The sequence below is a fragment of the Bos indicus x Bos taurus genome, chromosome 15 (genome assembly GCF_003369695.1).
Source record: "Bos indicus x Bos taurus breed Angus x Brahman F1 hybrid chromosome 15, Bos_hybrid_MaternalHap_v2.0, whole genome shotgun sequence".
Classification (NCBI taxonomy): domain Eukaryota; kingdom Metazoa; phylum Chordata; class Mammalia; order Artiodactyla; family Bovidae; genus Bos; species Bos indicus x Bos taurus.
Window position 1 is genome coordinate 24,998,945 of NC_040090.1, and position 22,401 is coordinate 25,021,345.

Genomic DNA, 22,401 nt, shown 5'->3' on the forward strand with positions numbered 1-22,401 from the left:
AAAAATCCCCTTTATGCATGACAGCAGACATTGGAAACTACAGCAGTGAATATTCAGTCTTCCTCTGACTCACAAGGAATTTCATATTAAAAGTAAGAGAAAACCTTGCTTAGTAACAGGCTGCACGACATATAATAATAGAACACAATTTGTATGTGGAAGTGGTAAGATAGATTTCATTCATAAAAAACACTATGCTTCTGGCTAAATGACTTGAGGTCCTAGAGAAAAATTATCATTTGTAGTTCTGGGATACCCTTATGCTACTTATACTTTTTAAAATTTGATACATTCACATGTTCAAATGTATTGAGATTTTTAAACTTGTGAATGAAATTAACAATGTGCTGTGGTTGTCAACGTGATGCATTGCAATTCCCCCTGAGTGGTAGGGTTTGGAAATTAATTCAGCTCTTGCACCTGTTTGCCAGCATTCGTCTGTTGAATTTCCATCACATTTAATAAGTCTCTGTGACGCAACTCGTGTCCTTTTGCCTGGGCTCCTTTAATATAGTGTTAAATTCTCACTCATCTGAAATTTAAGTAATATTACAAATTTGAAATTGTTAATTAAAATCTGTGAACCTCAGTGGTTCTGGATAAAATTGGCTTTACTCAGTGAGGTTCTTTTGAAACTTCTGCAGAGGCTCATCTAATCCCCAACTCCTACTAGGTTAAGTCTGATGACAACATGATCTCACTAGGGGTGGTGGAATCTTACAAATCCTCATACAATTGGGAAAAACAGTTATAGGCTTGAACAAAAAAGGTAACAAGGAACATTACCCACTGAGATGAAATAAAGGAGATGGCTCAGAATTAATATAAAAGAATATCAATTGCTTGAGACGCAGACATAGAGAACAGACTTGCAGACACAGTAGGAGAAGGAGAGGGTGGGATGAATTGAGAGAGCAGCATGGAAACATATACATTACCATATGCAAAATAGATAGCCAGTGGGAATTTGCTGTGTGACAGGGAGCTCAACCCAGTGAGTGCTCTGTGACAGCCTAGAGGGGTGGGATGGGGTAAGAGATGGGAGGGAGGTTCAAGAAGGAAGAAACATATGCATACCTGTGGCTGATTCATGTTGATGTATGACAGAATCCAGCACAATATTGTAAGGCAATTAGCCTCCAATAAAAAATTTTAAAAAAGAATATCAAATTAAAGGACGGATATTTTCACACATTATTTTTCAATAAAACTAATTCTATCCTATCTATGTCTTAAGATGCTTAGCACAGATGGGATAACTTAAACTGAATCATGATTCCTATCATTTACTTAGATAGTCCATATCAAATTTACTTATTGTATCTTCAAGCCAGGGTTGAGGACTATTTGCCAGATCCTGTAAACACAAAGCAGAAGTCTACACAGGAGTTCTAGCATATTAAAGACCCATAATAAGATTCTTCATTTGAACCTTTAGGAATAGTCTATAGGGCAAGCAGTACTACTCTGAGTTGGGCTGGACACATTTCCCAGACTTGGGAGATGGTGGCAGGAAAAGATATTTGACAATGCCCTCTTTTTCTTGTGAGGTCAGTATATACACATAATTAATCCTCAGGCTCCAACATAAAGTTGCTCGCCCTCCTGTAGCATACTTAACCTGCAACGGAACACTTCTCAACTGTGTTGCAATTATTAAAAAAAAAAAAAATTTATCGCTCCCAATGAAATATAAGCTTCCAAAGTATGTCAGGATTATGTGTTACTTCCAGAAGGCAGGGATTATGTTTTCTTCATTTTTCTCATAACAGGCTTATTGAAAGACTAATAGACTATCTTACTGAATTAAAGAATAGATGGCCAATTTCTCCAAAGTCCTATAGCACATAGATTTTAGTTAAAACATAGATTGTAAGTATCTGCTTTTTTCCCCTACCATATCAAAATTTAATACTGAACTCAGCCCCTGACCCAAACTTTTATTTTCTGCCTGCTTTAGCCTACCAAATTGTTCCAGAAGCAGTGCTTTGGATAATGTCCAGTGAAGGCTACTGATTTCTAGAAGGATGTATGTTCATTTTGAAAAACAATGCTTCAAGGACTCAAGGTGTGTGTGTGTGTGTGTGTGTGTGTGTGTGTGTGTTGATGCCATTAATCTCACTTAGGGGATTTAGCCTAGAAAGGAAATATTCCTTGCTGATCCAGAATCCCTTAAATGTGCATAAAAATATTTACTATAGAGCTTCCAATAATAGCCTCCACTAGGAAGTAAGTCAAATACCTAATAATGAATATAGGATTAAATAAACTATGGTATTTCTTATTGACTAGTATATTAGAATAAAAATAAGTAACATAATAAAACATTAAGTGAATAAACTCTGAAGTTATATACTTTCAATCATTTCAGCTCAAAAAATTTGAGAATAAATAAAAACAAAGAGATGATATGCCAAATTATATATATATGTTGTGGTAGTAGAGTAGTATTAAACGTTTTTAAAGCTTTCACGTGAATTTCTTAATGTTGTATGACATAAATGAGGATGTTTTTATAATAGAGAAAATTTTTTTTTTTTTTTTTTTGCCATGTGGGATCTTAGTTCCTCGACCAGGGATCATCCTCAATGGAAGCACAGAGTTTTAAGGAGGTCTGTATATTAGAGAAAATTTTACATTATCTCTGTGATCATGAATTTTAGTCATTTTTACAGGTATTTGTGAAAAAGATTCTATCAACAACTAGATAAAAGTAAACTCCTCATATTGATTAGTTTTTGTCAAATTCTATAATATTTCTAGCACATGGCTGTTGCTGCTGCTAAGTCGCTTCAGTCACGTCTGACTCTGTGCGACCCCACAGACGGCAACCCACCAGGCTCCCCTGTCCCTGGGATTCTCCAGGCAAGAATACTGGAGTGGGTTGCCGTTTCCTTCTCCAATGCATGAAGGTGAAAAGTGAAAGTGAAGTTGCTCTAGGTAGTTTTAAAATATAATTTCTAATCATCACAATAATCTTATAAATTAGGAAGTATCTTTATCTTAGAGAGGATTAGAATGATTATATAACTTGTGCAATTTCACACATCTAGTAAACAGCAGGGCTAAAATTTGAATCCGAGTTTCTGTGCAATTCCAAAATGAATTTCTTTTTCCATTATTCAGTGATACAACAGAATGAAGAGTTGTGAACCCTGACTAATAATGCAAATATGCAAGCAGTATAGCAAGACAAGCAACCTGGCTTTTATTTTAAATTTGTCATGAAAGTCCATGTTCATCTACAGAGCACAGGGATGAAGTCAACAATGTAAATATCCTACCTGCTAGATTATCATTCTGTTTCAACTTCTGAGATACGTACCTGAGGCACATAGGCCTCAAGATTAATGCTTCCCAGTGGACTTTACATAAATGTTAACATTCTTTTTTTTTTTAAATAAGAAAACAGAGTACCTTCAAATCATTACCATGATACTGTCTCTAAAACAGTTCACTGAATAATAATAATTAGGCATCAGAGATTTTCACTCAACAATAATAATTTATATTATTTTTAATAATTACCACATTCTCTCCACTGGAAAGACTGATGCTGATGCTAAAGCTCCAACACTTTGATGCAAAGAGACGAATTACTGGAAAAGACCCTGATGCTGGGAAAAACTGAGGGCAGGAGAAGAGGCCAACAGATGATGAGACGGTTGGATGCCATCACCAACTCAACGGACATTAGTTTGAGCAAACTCTGGGAGACAGTGAAGAACAAGGAAGCCTGGTGTGCTGCAGCCCATGGGGTGGCAAAGAATTAGACATGACTTAGTGACTAAACAACAACAACAACAATAACATTCTTTAAAATCCAAGCCTAGAGCTAATTATGTCAGGGCTAGCTTGTCACCTGGTTAATGAGATTCTCATGCATACTGAATGAATTGGCAGTCAGCCCATCTTTAGAGTTCTTTGATGTGATGAAGAAAAGAGGGCCAGGGGGAAGGTAAAGTAACAGCAGGAAATGTTTTCAAGAAAAAAGGGATGCTTTCTCCACTCTTGGTCTTTTCTAACACTGCTTCTCAAGCTTCAGGTTCCTAGCTTGATGACTGTAACATCTCTGCCTGCTGACATCTTAACCATCCCTTCAAAAAGTGAGACAGCTGCTGCATGTGTAGGAAATCTCTACTGGTGAATCCATTATAAAATTTTTTCAGCATTTGTTCTATTCATTCAAATGCATTTCACCACTCAATACCTGCTCACTCACTCATTTTTATGTGTTCATTCAACAAAAGTAAAAAAAAAAAAAAGTCTACTAGAGATCAGTCTTCATTGGGTATTTAAAATATATTGTCTGCTTCAGTTATCCAAGAATTCTGTGAGGTAGTTCCTATAATTTATATTTTCAGATTCAGTTCAGTTCAGTTCAGTCGCTAAGTCGTATCAGACTCTTTGCGACCCTATGATTTGGAGCATGCCAGGCCTCCCTGTCCATCGCCAACTCCCGGAGTTTACCCAAACTCATGTCCAACGAGTTGGTGATGCCATCCATCCATCTCATCCTCTGTTGACCCCATCTCCTCCTGCCCCCAATCCCTCCCAGCATCAGGGTCTTTTCCAATGAGTCAACTCTTCGTATGAGGTGGCCAAAGTACTGGAGTTTCAGCTTCAGCATCATTCTTTCCAAAGAACACCCAGGGCTGATCTCCTTCAGAATGGTTGGATCTCCTTGCAGTCCAAGGGACTCTCAAGAGTCTTCTCCAACACCACAGTTCAAAAGCATCAATTCTTCAGCGCTCAGGCTTCTTCACAGTCCAAGTCTCACATCTATACATGACCACAGGAAAAACCATAGCCTTGACTAGACGGACATTTGTTGGCAAAGTAATGTCTCTGCTTTTTAATATGCTATGGGAGTCAGACATGACTGATCAACTTCACTTTCACTTTTTACTTTCATGCATTGGAGAAGGAAATGGCAACCCACTCCAGTGTTCTTGCTTGGAGAATCCCAGGGATGGTGGAGCCTGGAGGGCTGCCACCTATGGGGTTGCACAGAGTCGGACACGATTGAAGTGACTTAGCAGCAGCAGCAGCAGAGGTTGGTCATAACTTTTCTTCCAAGGAGTAAGCGTCTTTTAATTTCATGGCTGCAGTCACCATTGGCAGTGATTTTGGAGCCCAGAAAAATAGTCTGACGCTGTTTCCACTGTTTCCCCATCTATTTCCCATGAAGTGATGGGACCAGATGTCATGATCTTTGTTTTCTGAATGTTGAGCTTTAAGCCAACTTTTTCACTCTCCTCTTTCACTTTCATCAAGGGGCCTTTTAGTTCCTCTCCACTTTCTGCCATAAGGGTGGTGTCATCTGCATATCTGAGGTTATTGATATTTCTCCTGGCAATCTTGATTCCAGCTTGTGCTTCCTCCAGCCCAGTGCTTCTCATGATGTACTCTGCATAGAAGTTAAATAAGCAGGGTGACAATATACAGCCTTGACATACTCCTTTTCCTATTTGGAACCAGTCTGTTGTTCCGTGTCCAGTTCTAACTGTTGCTTTCTGACCTGCATATAGGTTTTTCAAGAGGCAGGTCAAGTGGTCCGGTATTCCCATCTCTTTCAGAATTTTCCACAGTTTATTGTGATCCACACAGTCAAAGGCTTTGGCATAGTCAATAAAGCAGAAATAGATGTTTTTCTGGAACTCTCTTGTTTTTCCCATGATCCAGCAGACGTTGGCAATTGGATCTCTGGTTCCTCTGCCTTTTCTAAAACCAGCTTGAACATCTGGAAGTTCACGGTTCATGTATTGCTGAAGCCTGGCTTGGAGAATTTTGAGCATTACTTTACTAGTATGTGAGATGAGTGCAAATGGAACCCACTCCAGAGTTCTCGCCTGGAGAATCCCAGGGACGAGGGAGCCTGGTGGGCTGCCGTCTATCGGGTTGCACAGAGTCGGACACGACTGAAGCAACTTAGCATTGAGAATTCTTTGGCATTACCTTTCTTTGGGATTGGAACGAAAACTGACCTTTTCCAGTCCTGTGGCCACTGCTAAGTTTTCCAAATTTGCTGGCATATTGAGTACAGCACTTTCACAGCATCATCATCCAGAAATAGCTCAACTGGAATTCTATCACATCCACTAGCTGTGTTCGTAGTGATGCTTTCTAAGGCCCACTTGACTTCACATTCCAGGATGTCTGGCTCTAGGTGAGTGATCATACCATCGTGATTATCTTGGTCATGAAGATCTTTTTTGTACAGTTGTTCTGTGTATTCTAGCCACCTCTTCTTAATATCTTCTGCTTCTGTTAGGTCCATACCATTTCTGTCCTTTATCGAGCCCATGTTTGCATGAAATGTTCCCTTGGTATCTCTAATTTTCTTGAAGAGATCTCTAGTCTTTCCCATTCTGTTGTTTTCCTCTGTTTCTTTGCATTGATCGCTGAAGAAGGCTTTCTTATCTCTCCTTGCTATTGTTTGGAACTCTGCATTCAGATGCTTATATCTTTCCTTTTCTCCTTTGCTTTGCACTTCTCTTCTTTTCACAGCTATTTGTAAGGCCTCCCCAGACAGCCATTTTGCTTTTTTGCATTTCTTTTCCATGGGGATGGTCTTGATCCCTGTCTCCTGTACAAGGTCACAAACCTCAGTCCATAGTTCATCAGGTATTCTATCTATCAGATCTGGGCCCTTAAATCTACTTCTCACTTCCACTGTATAATCATAAGGGATTTGATTTAGGTCATACCTGAATAGTCTAGTGGTTTTCCCTACTTTCTTCAATTTAAGTCTGAATTTGGCAATAAGGAGTTCATGGTCTGAGCCACAGTCAGCTTCTGGTCTTGTTTTTGCTGACTGTATAGAGCTTCTCCATCTTTGGAAGCAAAGAATATAATCAATCTGATTTTGATGTTGACCATCTGGTGATGTCCATGTGTAGAGTCTTCTCTTGTGTTGTTGGAAGAGGGTGTTTGCTATGACCAGTGCATTCTCTTGGCAAAACTCTATTAGTCTTTGCCCTGCTTCATTCCATATTCCAAGGCCAAATTTGCCTGTTACTCCAGGTGTTTTTTGACTTCCTACCTTTGCATTCCAGTCCCCTATAATGAAAAGGACATCTTTTTGGGGTGTTAGTTCTAAAAGGTCTTGCAGGTCTTCATAGAACCGTTCAACTTCAGCTTCTTCAGCGTTACTGGTTGGGGCATAGACTTGGATTACCGTGATACTGAATGGTTTGCCTTGGAAACAAACAGAGATCATTCTGTCATTTTTGAGTTTGCATCCAAGTACTGCATTTCAAACTCTTTTGTTGACCATGATGGCTACTCCATTTTTTCTGAGGGATTTCTGCCTGCAGTAGTAGATATAATGGTCATCTGAGTTAAATTCACCCATTCCAGTCCATTTCAGTTCGCTGATTCCTAGAATGTCAACGTTCACTCTTGCCATCTTTTGTTTGACCACTTCCAATTTGCCTTGATTCATGGACCTGACATTCCTATACAATATTGCTCTTTACAGCATCGGACCTTGCTTCTAACACCAGTCACATCCACAACTGGGTATTGTTTTCACTTTGGCTCCATCCCTTCATTCTTTCTGGAGTTATTTCTCCACTGATCTCCAGTAGCATATTGGCCACCTAACGACCTGGGGAGTTCCTCTTTCAGTATCCAATCATTTTGCCTTTTCATACTGTTCTTGGAGTTCTCAAGGCAAGAATACTGAAGTGGTTTGCCATTCCCTTCTCCAGTGGACCACATTCTGTCAGACCTCTCCACCATGACCTGCCCGTCTTGGGTGGCCCCACAGGGCATGGCTTAGTTTCATTGAGTTAGACTAGGCTGTGATCCTAGTGTGATTAGATTGACCAGTTTTCTGTGATTATGATTTTAGTGTGTCTGCCCTCTGATCCCTTCTTGCAACACCCACCATCTTATTTGGGTTTCTCTTACCTTGGATGTGGGGTATCTCTTCCCAATACCTCTCTTCCAAAGTAAGGAGCAGCAGCTGTGCTTTGCCGGAGCAGCCAGGAAGAGATTTTCAGATTAAGAAACATCAATTCAGAGAAGGTAATAAATGCCCAAATTTACAAATTTAGATGACAGAGTCACTTCAAATCTACCTGATTGAATAGTTCCTGCCTCCTCTAACCCATTCATTTATCCTTTAAACCAGTTCCCAGAAGATGAGTGCTGAGGCTGCTCTGGAAACTTAGATACGGTTACTCTACATTCAAAGAGTTCAGGCAGGTTATGAGGAAGACAGAGTGTAATGAAGTAAATGCTCATGTGGCAAGTAAGCAACCTCAGGAGGACAGTAAAAAGAAAAGTTCCGAAAGGATCCAAAATAATGTCTAGTCTTGAAAGAAGCAGACAATTTTTTTTTCTGTTTTTGAGTGGAAGGAGAAATGAGGAACAACATATCTTGCAGAGAAAGATCACATACAAAAGGAGAAAAGTGTGAAAGCATAAAGTGAGTTCTAGGACCATGAATGGTAAGCAATTTGGTGTAGACATAGAGTGCATTGGGTGTGGGATGGAGGGGGAGGCAGAGTGGAGAAGGTGGTGAAGAAATTACTTTAAAAAAAAAACAGGCAGAAGCCAGATCATGAAGAGACTTGTTTTTCATGTTAGGAGTTTAGGTTCTGTCCTACAGATAATAGGGAACCTACTAAGGATTTTAAGGAGATGTGTGATAGTAGGAGATTTGTATTTTATAAATATAATTCTGGTAGAGGTTGGGATGGTGGGGACTGGAGACACAGAAGGTATAGATTCCAGTTAGAAGACTATGGTGAATATTCTGGCAAAGATAATAAAGGCATATAATAAAGCAGCAACAGTGGAAATTGGGGTAGAAAGGAACATAATGATTTTAGGAGGCAGAATTTAGAAGTTTTAGTGATACACCATTTCTCTTCAAATTAAGGTTGATTTGAAGGTTCTGATTTGGGCTTTTGAGTAAATGTGATTAGGTGCATTAGAAACAGAAAAAGGGCATGGTCAGTGTAAGCAAGATGAGATTGGAAAGCTGAACTTCATATGCTTGTGGGGTAAATAGTTGATATGTTCAGACAGTAGTGACAAATATGGGTCTAGAGTTCAGAAGAGATTTGAGCTGTACATGGGCATATGGATGATGTCAGGTCTGTAGAAATGGACGGGTTTGTCCAGCATTACACGTACAGTGAGAAAAGAATGAAGGATTGAACTCCTAGCAAACAACAGCATTTAAGGCACAAGGAAAGGAAGAAAAATTAGTACTGAAAGACTCATGTAGAATTATTTGCTCAGATGTCAATATCCCACAGGGCGTCCCTTGATGGCTCAGACAGTAAAGAATCTGCCTGTGATGAGAAGACCTGGGTTCAATCCCAGGGTTGGGAAGATCCCCTGGAGAAAGGCATTGTTACCCACTCCAGTATTCTTGCCTGAAGAATTCCACAGACAGAGGAGCCTGGCAGGCTACAGTCCATGGGGTCACAAAGAGCTGGACACAACTGAGAGAGAGACTTTTACTTCAGTTTATATCTTTTAAAAAATTACCAAAAGAAAAGGGAAATCATCAAAAGGAAAGAATAAAAAAATACTAGAATTAAAAAAGCAGTGCTTATCCTAGTCTATGTCACATTCTAATGTTTTAGCAGCAAAGGTTAGTCAACCACCAGAGTGGTATAGCTAACAGACAGACTAAACTGACGCTTGCAGTTATTGAGATTATGCTATAAAATGTCACAAAGAGATAGGGCAATGAGAATTAAACTTACTAATAGAACACAAATCGTGATATGAAATATGAAATTAAAAACAAACAAACAAAAACTGGGACTGAGTGAAGCAACACCCCAGAGAGGAGAAGAGAAAATACTAGTGATGGAGAAGGATACAGCAGGGCCTCAGGGCCTTTGTTATTGCTTAGTTTCTTTGTCTTGAGAATGCTTCTCCTAGAATTGTCACTTGGCTGCTTATTCTTTTAGATTTGTGTAAAGGCTACTTCTTCAGGGAAGCCTTCCTAAAACCCCTAACCAGGCTAGGGCCCCCTACTGTACTCTCCGTAAGCCTTGTGTGTGTTAAGTCGCTTCAGTCTTTGCGACTCTATTGACTTGAGTCTTCTTGGCTCCTCTGGCATGGGATTCTCCAGGCAAGAATCCTGGAGTGGGTTGCCATGCCATCCTCCAGGGGATCTTCCCGACTCAGGGATCAAACCTGTGACTCTTAAGTCTCCTGCACTGGCAGACAGGTTCTTTACCACTAGCACCAACTGCAAACTTTGTACAATTATACTAAACCATGTAGGTTAACACTAAACCCTATCTGTTTTCTTCATAACACTTATACAATTTATAATTATTTGTTTATTTACATGATTATTTGCTTAATACCTATTTCTCTAAGGCCTAGAAAGATTAAACAACTTGGCAAAGTTATACAACTGTTAAATAGCAAAACCCAGGGTTGAATGTAGTTCTGATTTGAAAGCCTGTATTCTCCAGTCATGCCACACTGTTATGAAGAAGTTAAAAGATGAACAAGCTGCTATAGTAGTTTAAATCAAAGACCAAGTTGGGCGATCAAGGATGGAATCATGAAAAATATAAAGTATCATTTAAGTTGGGCTTTAATGGTAGACAGGTTTTAAACCAGTGGAGATGGAAGGAGAACTTTTTATTTTTTGGAGGAAAAAACCATGTTTGGAGGAAAAAGGACAGAACATTTAGGCAGGAATACATAGGATAATTAGAGAGGTGTGAAAAGAATGTTCTAGACTACAGAATGGACCCAAATATATCAAGTTTGGGAGTCTGGGATTAAACACGTGAGCAAAGGATAGCCACTGAAAAGTTTTTGAACAAGTAAATGACATGATTAGTAAAGCCATGATGTCCTAGGGGGTTGACTGGATGTTAAAGAATGGGACAAAGTCCACTCAAATAAAAAACAATTATTAAAAGGAAATGTATGAATCACAGGGGGCTTCCCTGGTAGCTCAGACAGTAAAGCGTCTGCCTGCAAAGCGGGTTGGGAAGATCCAATCCCTGGGTTGGGAAGATCCCCTGGAGAAGGAAATGGCAACCCACTCCAGTACTCTTGCCTGGAAAACTCCATGGACTGAGGAGCCTGGTAGGCTATAGTCCATGGGGTCGCAAAGAGTCGGACACGACTGAGCGACTTCACACTCACTCACTCACTCACACTCATGAATCACAGGAAGTCAACTGTAGGGAATAGCAGTAAACCTTAAGAGAACTGAAAAGCTTACAGACAAGCATTCTTTCCACACATTTGTACATGGATTTGTGTGTGTATATCTCTGAACATCTCCATTTTCTGGATGTCTATTATTTCTGCAAACTAATTTTCTTCACTCTGTTCTTGATTCCCAATTCTCCTAATTACGGCTTTCACCTTGTTCTTGATTGAAAAAGATGCAAATCTGGCCCTAATTCTTCATTCCCAATACCATATAATTATAGATTCTGGTCTTCATGGTTCAAAATTTGAGAGACGTATCTAATTTACATGACTCTTTATAATCAGTTGCTTCAAGGGTAATCAATGAACATGGCTACACAGGTTTTACCTTTTGTTATCAGGTATTGGGAGTTGGTAGGGACCTATGCAATTGCAAGGAAAGAGGATGTAGGCTGGATGGACACTCCAAAATATGTGTAAGATGGATTTGAGTGAGGAAAATAAATGCTGGTAGATCTTTAAGGAGGTTATTGTAATAATCTAAATAAGGGATAAACAGTGGTCCTGATAGGTATGGAAAAGGAGAGAAGTCAATCACCAGTGAGGATCAGGACAGAATTTTAAAACTGATCAAATTGGGGGGAGGTAACTTAGAAATAATTCAAAGGTATTTCTGAAGTATCCACACTGTGGGCTAGGAAAATGTCTGTTATAGTTTCATAAAACCTTAGGGATTGTGGGGGAGGTCTAATACACCCATCTTTTGTAAGAAAATAAAACAGACCAGAGTGAAAATTGACTTGTCTTGAATAGCAGCCAATTAGTGACAGAGTGACAGCCATCTATGGGGTCGCACAGAGTCGGACACAATTGAAGTGACTTAGCAGCAGCAGCAGTGTGACAGAGTAAGGAATTAAGAATCAGGAAAATTGAGACTTGGGCAGTAGGTGGTAATAAAAATTGGACCTTGGTGGGGTGGGGTGGTATCCCAAGATTCCCAAGGAAATGGATAAAAGCAATATTCCATGTGAAGAGTTAAAGATGCAAAATGAAAGATACCTATGGTAGTGAAGTAAAGATGAAAGAGTAAGAAAATTGGGCCCAGAATGATAAAAGATGAAGTAGAAGCTGGTCAGGACTAAGTAAGGCTAGCCACAGTTAGCTAGGTATAGCACTTGAAAGAAATCAAATTAGCCAGGAACCAAGAACAGTCTGGCTCAGTACGTAAGAATCCACCTGCAATGCAGGAGACTGCCTGCAATGGGCTAGGAAGATCCTCTGGAGAAGGAAATGGCAACCCACTCCAGTATTCTTGCCTAGGAAATCCCATAGACAGATGGGATTTAGCCTGCCTATATACAGCCTGGCTGGCAGGCTTCAGTCCATGGGATCACAAGAGTTGGACATGACTTAGACATGACTTAATTTTCACTTGCAAAAGTATACAGAGTATAAAACAGTAAGAAATGGAGTAAGGATGTAAAAGGACACATTTCCCTTCTCTCATACCCTAGAAGCAGTCTAAAATTCTGCCATAATCAGGAAAACCATGAGGACTTGGTTATTCTAAATAAAGAATCTGACTTAATTCAAGGTCACATTTAGGATAGAAGATCTCAAGATAATGAAGAATTCCAGGGATTATAAGTGTGCTGGGTCCTGGGACAGGACCATGAGTTGTCCGTTTTCTATTCCTCACAGCTCCCTGAAATCTTACCTGCTTCATTTATTTATTGATTTTTTTTTTCATTTCTGTAATTAATAAGTTTCTACTGTGTGACAGGGTCTTTTCTATAAATAACCATCACTCTCCCTCTTAAAAGGTTCAATTCAAAGGTCTCTTTGTCTGTAACTTCTACCCAAACCCTCTAAAAGCACATTAAAATCAGTTGCTCCCTTCTCTGTATTTCCATATCCTTTTGTTTTTGACTCTGTTATCCATATCATTTATTACAGGGTGACAGAGTGAGTTGCTTATATGACTATTTCCTATATGAGTATATGAGATCCTGGAAGACTGAGCTATCAGTGTTCTCCACTGAAAATTCATGCTGTGCCCTATCATGAGAAAGGGATTTAGAGTAGTGTTGTACATAAGAGTACAGGGTCTAGAGTGAAATTGTCTGTGTGCCTGTGCTCAGCCACGTCTGACTCTTAGTGACCCCATGGACTGTAGCACACCAGGCTCCTCTCTCCATGGGATGTTTTAGGCAAGAATACTGGAGTAGTTTTCTATTTCTTCCTCCAGAGAATCTTCCCAACCCAGGGATAGAACCTTCATCTTTCTACATCTCTTGCACTGGCAGATGGGTTCTTTACTGCTAGAGCTACCTGGGAAGCCTCCAGAGAGAGATTACTAGCTTTCAATTCCAGCTCCACTTGACAAGAGACAACCTATCTAGCCTCTTTGTGTTTTTAGTTCCTCATCTGTAAAATGGGGATAAAAATAGTACTTGCCTTATAGGTAGTCATGAGGACTGAGTTAATAACCGAAAATAATTTAGTGCCTAGTATTGGTTCAAAAAGTGTTAGCCAGCATTATTACTGGAGAAGGCAATGGCACCCAACTCCAGTACTCTTGCCTGGAGAATCCCATGGATGGAGTCTGGTAGGCTGCAGTCCATGGGGTCGCGAAGAGTCAGACATGACTGAGCAACTTCACTTTCATGCACTGGAGAAGGAAATGGCAACCCACTCCAGTGTTCTTGCCTGGAGGATCCCAGGGACGGCGGAGCCTGGTGGGCTGCCATCTATGGGGTTGCACAGAGCTGGACAAGACTCAAGCGACTTAGCAGCAGCAGCAGCAGCAGCATTATTAAATTAGGATTAGGCCACAGTCACTTGGGATTAGCATTTCCTACATCCTATTTGGTACTTCAAACTGAGCATAACCAGATTTTTTAGAAGGAAGATTTTCAGGTTTCCCTTCTTTTTTTTTTCTTCCCACATTTCATTTCATTCTCTTCTGAGTTGAACTTCTTGTACAGAATGTCTCTGGGAAAGATTACTTATTAAAATAAGAAATAAGTTTACTTATGAAATGTCATTTGATAATTTAGCTGGCATGAAGTTACCATACCAATACACACAGGGTATAACAGATTGAACTCAAGAAATTTAAAATGACAGAAGAATAAATGCATTATCATAGGCAGCAGCAAAGACAACTATGACTCAATGGCAAACCATCCAAATTCGACTGTAGGTTTGACCATACCATTTTTTACTATCATCATAATTGAACTCTTGGACATCTTTGTTTATTTCTTATTATGGCAACATTACTAAAAAGAGTGCTTTTTGGGAAAGAAGGAGGAAGCAACATGTAGGCTATTAAAACAACAAAGGAATGGCAAACCAGTCTGATTAGCTTCATCAGGAAACAGTTTATATTCCACTAAAATTTGATGGTGATGCGTTTCTTAATGAATGCTTTATTTTTTACTTTTAAAATTTCTCTCTGAATTAACAAAATTTTGCTGGGAAAAGGTAGTGATTTCAAAGGCAAGTTGAGGCCTAAGCCACCAATGCTACTGTGGAAAGATATACCTTACATGTACCAATGGAAAAAAGAATGACTATTCTTTATAAAACTCATATACCTTCTCATGTAACCTCTAAAGAAAAAATAGCTTGGAATCACACTGTGATTTGCCTGTGGACAGGAATTCCAGGGTAGAAGACCACACTCAGGGTTCTAACTAGTGCACTTATTTGCTCTCTGGATCATCCAAGTACTGGACAAAGAGAATAAAATGCTTAAAAGTGTATTTACACTTTAAAATTCACAGTGAGGTGAAGTGAAGTCTCTCAGTCGTGTCCGACTCTTTGTGACCCCATGGACTGTAGCCTACAAAGCTCCTCTGTCCACGGAATTTTCCAGGCAAGAGTACTGGAGTGGGTTGCCATTTCCTTCTCCAGGGGATCTTCCCAACCCAGGGATCAAACCCAGGTCTCCCACATTGCAGGCAGACGCTTTACTGTCTGAGCCACAGAGAACTTTCCAAATATGATCTCCTTTATTGGTCATATTAGGAATTAGCTATCCCTCTCTTCCAGACAAGAAAATAAGTATCAGATAAGATAAGTGACTTATTTAAGTTCACAAATCTAATAAACTGCAGAAACAGAAATAGAACTTGAGGATTTTTGATGCCATGTCCTAGGGAGTCTCACCTATCCCTGAAGCTGCTTTAACTGATACTGAGGACTTTGATGCTTAGGTTCCCTGCTCTTCAAACTGAAGGGCAGAGTACAATTGATTCTCAGTAATAGCTAACAATTTATAATTGTTTTTCCTGAATTTTTATTTTACTTTGGCCGAGAATGTACACATCTTTTTATTGATTTATTTGTTCAACAAGCAATCATTAAGCTCTGGCCATGTACCCAGTACACGAGTCAGAATAAAAGTTACATCATAGAGTTAGCCAGGGAATAATGTCTATATGTTTAATCAATAAGGATTAGACATATCTAAAAAGCTTCTTCCCACCCCCCTTTTCCCATTGAAAATTGATAGTATAAGTCTTCTGTCAATGTTTGATAATCAATGCATTAATTATACATTTTGTGAATTTGAATCCAAATCCCAATGACCTGAAAAGTGATCAGTATATTTCTCTGATTTTTGCATGAGCTTGGAAACTCCAAGTGAACTTCAATATTCATTAAAGTAAAATATGATTAATAGGATTAACATTGGCTAAACAAAAATAAAGACGATCATCATAAATATTATTCACTTTCACCATAAATATTATTTACTTCCATTTCAAGATGAGAAAGATGCAGCGTAGAACTGTTCAAGTTTACACAGAAAGCAAGTTGTAGAACCAGGACTTGAACTAAGATCTTTACATTAAACTAAATTTAATAGTTAAGATTAAATGGTCATTTTTTTCCCCTTTGATGTATCCAGAGAATTGAAAGAGAAATGGAATTAAGAATAGCTCTGTATGAAATATGAGCAGTTTATTGAGGAAAATAATCAGACTTTTTTTTTAATTCAGAGATATCCAGAGCCAAAATCATTTTTAAGCCTACACAAATCGAATATACATTAATCTGCAAAATCTAGGCCATGGCCATTTTGTCAAAATTAAATGCATAAATCTTTTTCCTGAAGAGCTTGAGTAATTTTATATGTACCATTTCTCATCTTTAAAGATTCTTAATTAGTAAAACTATTGTATGAGTATTTTTTTTTCAGAGTATCCCAAGGAGGGCAATGTGTATTTTCTAATTTACCTGAGTATTTTAGTATTAATGTTAGACCGTTTTGGTATGGGAGATTCATTTTTTTCATTTCAACATATAATGCACATAAAATTTTTTGAGATGTTAAATTCTTTATTCAAACTAAGCCCCCAAATTTGTGTGTATTTTGCATATAGGACACTTCTCAAATTAGAGCAACCACATTTCAAGAGCTCGACAGACAGATGTGGCTAGTGGCAACTATATTAGACAGTATAAGTCCAGGGGAAAAGATAAATAGTAAGCAAGAGACAAGAACAGCACAAACGCTACGACAAGCTAATGCAGTGCTATGGGAGCAAAAAGGAGAGAATCTCAACTAATTTGTGTAGGACTGGAAAAAAATTCCTAAAGGAAGTGACATTTCAACTAAGCTCAAAAGGAAGAGCTGACATTAGCCACAGGAAAGGGTAGGTGTAGGGAACTTTAGTGGAGGGAACAACTGTATATGTGTTATTTACATGAAAATTCCTGGCTACGAGTTTTAAATAGTGTGTATAATCAGTGAAGTCCTTCAGGTTGTTTTTGGAATTATCTTACAAATTACTGACTTGGTAATTTACAAAGTAATTCATGGTAGTTGTAAGTGTTCTGCCCAACTGAAAGCCCCAAATCTGTCTTCTGGAACTCCCATGATTGGGAAAATACTCAAACTGTAGTTATTTGTACTACCAATGGCACTAGGCTTCAGGTTTTATAAATACAGCTTAATCACTTGAATTATTATATAATTCCCTAAGTATATTGTGATTAGAAGAGTGGTGGTCTTTCTTGTTGTGATAGATTATTAGTTTTTTGAAAGCAAAGGAAGCAATTTAAATGTTCATCCATATATGGGTTTTACTATGTGTCAGGAACACTGGCATATTTCCCAAAGTGCTTGATAATATTGAACATATTTAGCATGAATTTATGAAGAACCAGAAAAGACATTCAAATATAATCCTGCACATTATAGCCTGATAAAATACAGGTTTGTTAAATAAAGATATTGCTTAGGAACTGTACTAGGTTGAACAGTGTCCCCCAGAGTTCATGTCCACCAGAACCCTGTGAATGTGACTTTATTTGGAAATAAGAATTTTGCAGAGACAATCAAGATAAGATGAGTGTGTACTGGATTAGGGTAGGCCCTGTATCAAACATGACTGATGTCCTTATAATAAAGGAAAGTTGGACACAAAGACAGATGCACAAGAACACCATGTGATGATGGTGTGGCCTGTAGATTTAGTGATGCATCTACAAGCCAAGGATCACCAAGGACTGTTGGCAACTCCCAGAAACTAGGAAGAGTCAAGGAAACATTCTTCCCCAGAGCTCTGCTGATACTTTGGTTTTGGACTTCTGCCTTCCAGGACTGTGAAAGAATAACTTTGTTGTTTTAAGCCATGTAGTGTGTGGTGCTTTGTTATAGCAGCACTATGAAACTAATACGGGAAACTTCTTGGGCTCTCCATTGCTTCCTGTATTTCCTTTATGAAGCAGCTCTCTTAAGGGACTTCTGTTTAAAGGACTTCACAGATTAATCCCTTTCTCTACTAAACAAATTGCATTCTACTCTCCAGTGTTCCATATAGTCCTGCTCCCACCAAAAGAACCATAGAACTGTTTGCTTACAGCCCAGGACACTTACTATTGTTAATACATAATTTAATGAAATATCACATGAATGGGTAAAATACGAATACAAAAGGAAACACAGCTGCTGTTTCTATGGATACTAAGTTGGAGACTTTGGAAACTTTTCTCTTATAAAGGTAAGTCATGTACAAATGCAATCAAATTAGATGTGGGTGAGGTAATTATTAAGACAAAAATAATGAAAATCAAGAAAATGTGCTCATTCAGATTGCTTTGGTAGTCTCTTTAAATTCTTATTTAATTTTAATAAAAGCAAAATTAGAGCTTATAGAATATATGCCACAGGTGTGGTTATGTAAGGTATGGTTTATGTAACACACACACACACACACACACACACACACATATATATGTTCTATAATTCTCCACTTGAATCAACTTTTTCTATGAGCCACACAATCATAACTTAAAATTACAATAAATAAGAGTGTTACAACTATAAGTACAAGTTTCTAATACCATGTTTTTATTCTATCACTTATTAGCCTGTTAGTTTCATGAAATAGAAGCTTTCTGATTTGCTTCTCATTCTACTTTTAGTATTTAGTAAAATGCCTGGAATATAGCAGCCTCTCCCAAAATATTTTTTGAATAAATAAGCACAAAATGGAAAACAATTTTTTCTGTTTTTCCCTTCTCCAAAGAATTATATCATCATCAGTAAAGTTGTATTATATGGGCTGATTTGAGCCATAAAAATGGATTATAAAGCACTCAAGTTTTCAATGGCATTTACCTAACATGGGGATTTACCTACACATACATGAAAATTCTCATGTTTATATCATTTGTCTTGGCCAAAATAAGCTTTTCACAACACGATTTTTCTGAAAACACTTAAATTGTTCCTATTCTACAACTTCATATAATTTCTATTGAATACCATACTGTTATTTTCCCAAATTCATAGATTAGAGTTCTGAGACAGAAAAGCTAGCTTAATTTCTTAAAGGCAGATTCTCAATGATGCCTCAAATACATGACTTTTCAAATTCTAGATCTGATGTTGTCACTGATTAAGTTGTACCACTGAGGATACTGCTCACCATCCCTTGACTTGGTTTCTTCAATTATCAGATAAGGTTCTTTGACTGGATGATCTCTAGGATGCCCTCTAACCCTGAGTCCTCGTTTTTCAGCACCGAAAGTTTTGGATTTTCTTATTAATAAAAAATAATGTGACTTCTCACTGCTCTTCTTTCCAAAATGGAAGACAGAGAACACAGCTAGTCAATGACAGAAAGGATAAGGTGGAGATAGATGTGTTAGTGCGTATGGAGTAGGAAGAAGGGAAGGGACAGAAGACAGGGTGAATTGATGTCAATCTGCTGGTATAAATGCTTTGGGGGAGAAAATCATGGAATATTTTATGCTCACATAACTGTAAGAATTTACCCTTACTTGTTACAGGAATTTCAATAGTAAGAGGAAAGGGCCTTGAGGTATATAGCAAAAAATTAAAGACTTGGTCCACTCTTCATATTTTATGATTAGTAGCTAAGTAGAACATAGTCTTATTAACTTATGTTATAGAGCAATGGCTACAGGATCTCTAAATCTTGATCTTAGTGAATTTATATTGTTTTATTCCTTAAACTATGAATAATATTAAGATAGAGGCAACTAAAACTAGGTTCTTTTTACAAGCTACATAAGTATTCCCTTTTTTCCTTCTTTGGCTACTTAAAGTAACTTACTAAGAACTTTTGAAAAAAATCTTATTACCTTTGGTAAATGAAAATGATGTAGGATTTCAGATGGTCTAACAAGATGAAGAATTTACCACTGGAATTCTGTTAAATAACTGCAGGAGTTGTATTTTTGTCTTAGAAAACTTTCATCATGGAACACAGCTGTGAAACAACTTTGGCTTCAAACAGAAAGGCTATAATAAAGCACCTCCTAGCTAGACTTAAGTTCAAGAGGTTTATAGTGGCGAAGAGCAGAAAAGATGAAATGTTTCAATAAGCCCCTCAGGCTGATTTAGTTAGCATTCACAAAGTAGAATAACCTATACATCACATACTCTTTGTTAGCTGGTTGTTTAGAATAGATGGATGAGTCACTGGATTTTATTTTAGCAGTTGGGCAATGCAATTCTCCTTTTGCCCAAAATATTAAAATGCAGAAATGTGAAACTAAGAGAGGTAATGTCAGATCTTATACAGGATGCTTATCAACTACTGTGATGGATCGAGAAATTCTTCCGCTCCTGTCATTCCACATTTCACCTTGGTAGGCACAAATGATAAATCACCTCATGCAAAAAACAAAAAATTCTATTATTAAACTAATCAGCAAACTACAGTATATTTTAAAAAATTGTTTGTGGGAGAGAGGTGTTGGAGGGGAGAGGCTTGCAAAACCAAAAAAAGCTGGCATAAGAGAAGGATAGGCAAGATTCTACCCTGCATGATATCAAGTACAGATAAATCCCTCTGGGACTTCAGGGGATTTATACATACACACACATATACGCATATATGTATATATATTTTTTCTTCTCTCAGACACTGTTTAGAATTAATGAGGGTACCTGCAACAATGCTGGCAAGCTGCTGGGTTCTGGTGATGGGGTAGAGGCCGCGTGCTTGAATGATTGCTGAAGCGATTTTCTTGGCGTGCTTCTCCTCTCCGTATGCTCTCAGGATGGACGCAAGTGCCTGTTGATCTAACGCGTTCACAACATCCGCTGCAGTGGGCATATCAGGGTACCTAGGCACAAGAAGGGTCAGTTAGTACACTGATGTCAGTTGTCATTGATAAGAGGTAAAACTTCACGGAACTGAGATCAAGTCAGGCATACACACATAGTCTAAGAGGGCTTCTGAAGCGTTTAAAGTCACAGACTGAAATCTTACACAAATGAAACAGATTTTTCATTTAAAATACCCATAATGATGGAAGTGGGACTGTGTGGGACATTCAATAAGGTCCAGGGCAGCAGAAAGTTAAAATACTTTATTAGCCTCTGGTTCAGAAAGAAGTTATTATTTCTTATGGAGATTTCTCCTAAACTAAAATAATGGAAAATATTTTAGATTTAGTTTGTTCAAATTTAAATTACTGCTTGAATTTTTTATTTCAGTACAGAAGCTAAAAGGCTTACTGATATTAAATGAGTCTATATCTCAGGAACTTAACTAAATGTAAGGATGTAAAGTAACCTACTACTTATAAGAGGGTACAAATTAAATTCAGAAAGTCTAAATAAGAAGATGCTGCTGGTCAGTTTCCCTCACAAAAACTAGAATGACCTTAACAGTAATACCATATATTACTTCAAAATGTTAACAATAGTGGCGTACACACTCATGACAAAAGTCACCATGGGGTAAAACCTGATAGTTAAACAACACTAAACAGGCCTATATGGCAATTTCAGGTGGAGGAGATGAAGCAATTTGACCTCTGGTCAAATAGAATAAATTATAGTCACAAGAAATAATATTCACTTTGTCAGGTCATTCCAATATACTTTACTTTAGGGAAATGGGTCAAGGAATGATAAGTGTGAGCTGAGATCTTAATTATTAGAAAGACAGCTTTCTAATTATTAGAAAGAACTGTACTATTACGCAGCTAATAGTACAGTTCTTGCTCCTGTAGTTACTGTGTTAGATTGACTGTTGGTACCATACTGTAATGACTTTAAGTAATGAAGATATGGTAGCTTTAAGACCTGACTGTCAATCAGAATGGGGTTGTCAACAAACACCTGAATCCATAAATATAACACTGCAACAAACCAAAACACCAAAACAACACTAAGCCTTTCTAACACGTCTAGTGCCTCCAGAAAAAAACTTGACTGTTATCCTTGGCTTGTCCCCTACATTGCCATGACCGCCATCTCTTTCCTTCTCTGTGCGTGCATGTGCGTAACCTTATTTTCCAGATCCTATTATTCATTTTTTATGGCTGCCATGGTACCCCCAGATCAATGAACATCCTATAAGGTGGCCTATTTCCATCCAACATGCATTGCTCCTTCAATAATGGCTTTAAGGATACAGGTTTAATCTGTAGAGTCAGATCAACCTTGATTAGAATCACAACTGTGCTACTCATACTATGTATTTGTACCTATTGGAGCCTCAATTCAAACCTGTAAAACGAAAGTAACAATACTTATCCCACAGAATTGTTCAGAGAACTAAGGGTTCATGCACTTATAAAACAGACAGCATAGTGCCTGGCACAGAGAATCTCAATGAATGTCACTGTCCTTTCAGTTCAGTTCAGTCACTCAGTCATGTCCAACTCTTTGCAACCCCATGAATCGCAGCACGCCAGGCCTCCCTGTCCATCACCAACTCCCGGAGATTACTCAAACTCATG

The 22,401-nt window shown here is 38.2% G+C and overlaps 1 protein-coding gene across 7 annotated transcripts in view; it reads right to left on the reverse strand.

The window, feature by feature from the left end:
* The window catches only part of METTL15 (methyltransferase like 15), a 271,881-nt gene that overhangs the window by 70,828 nt on the left and 178,652 nt on the right, over positions 1-22,401 (reverse strand). For all 7 annotated transcript variants that reach the window (XM_027562783.1, XM_027562782.1, XM_027562777.1 and 4 more), the window contains one exon: positions 20,597-20,775. In XM_027562783.1, the coding sequence (XP_027418584.1) occupies positions 20,597-20,775 (179 nt within the window). The remainder of the gene's footprint in view (positions 1-20,596; positions 20,776-22,401) is intronic.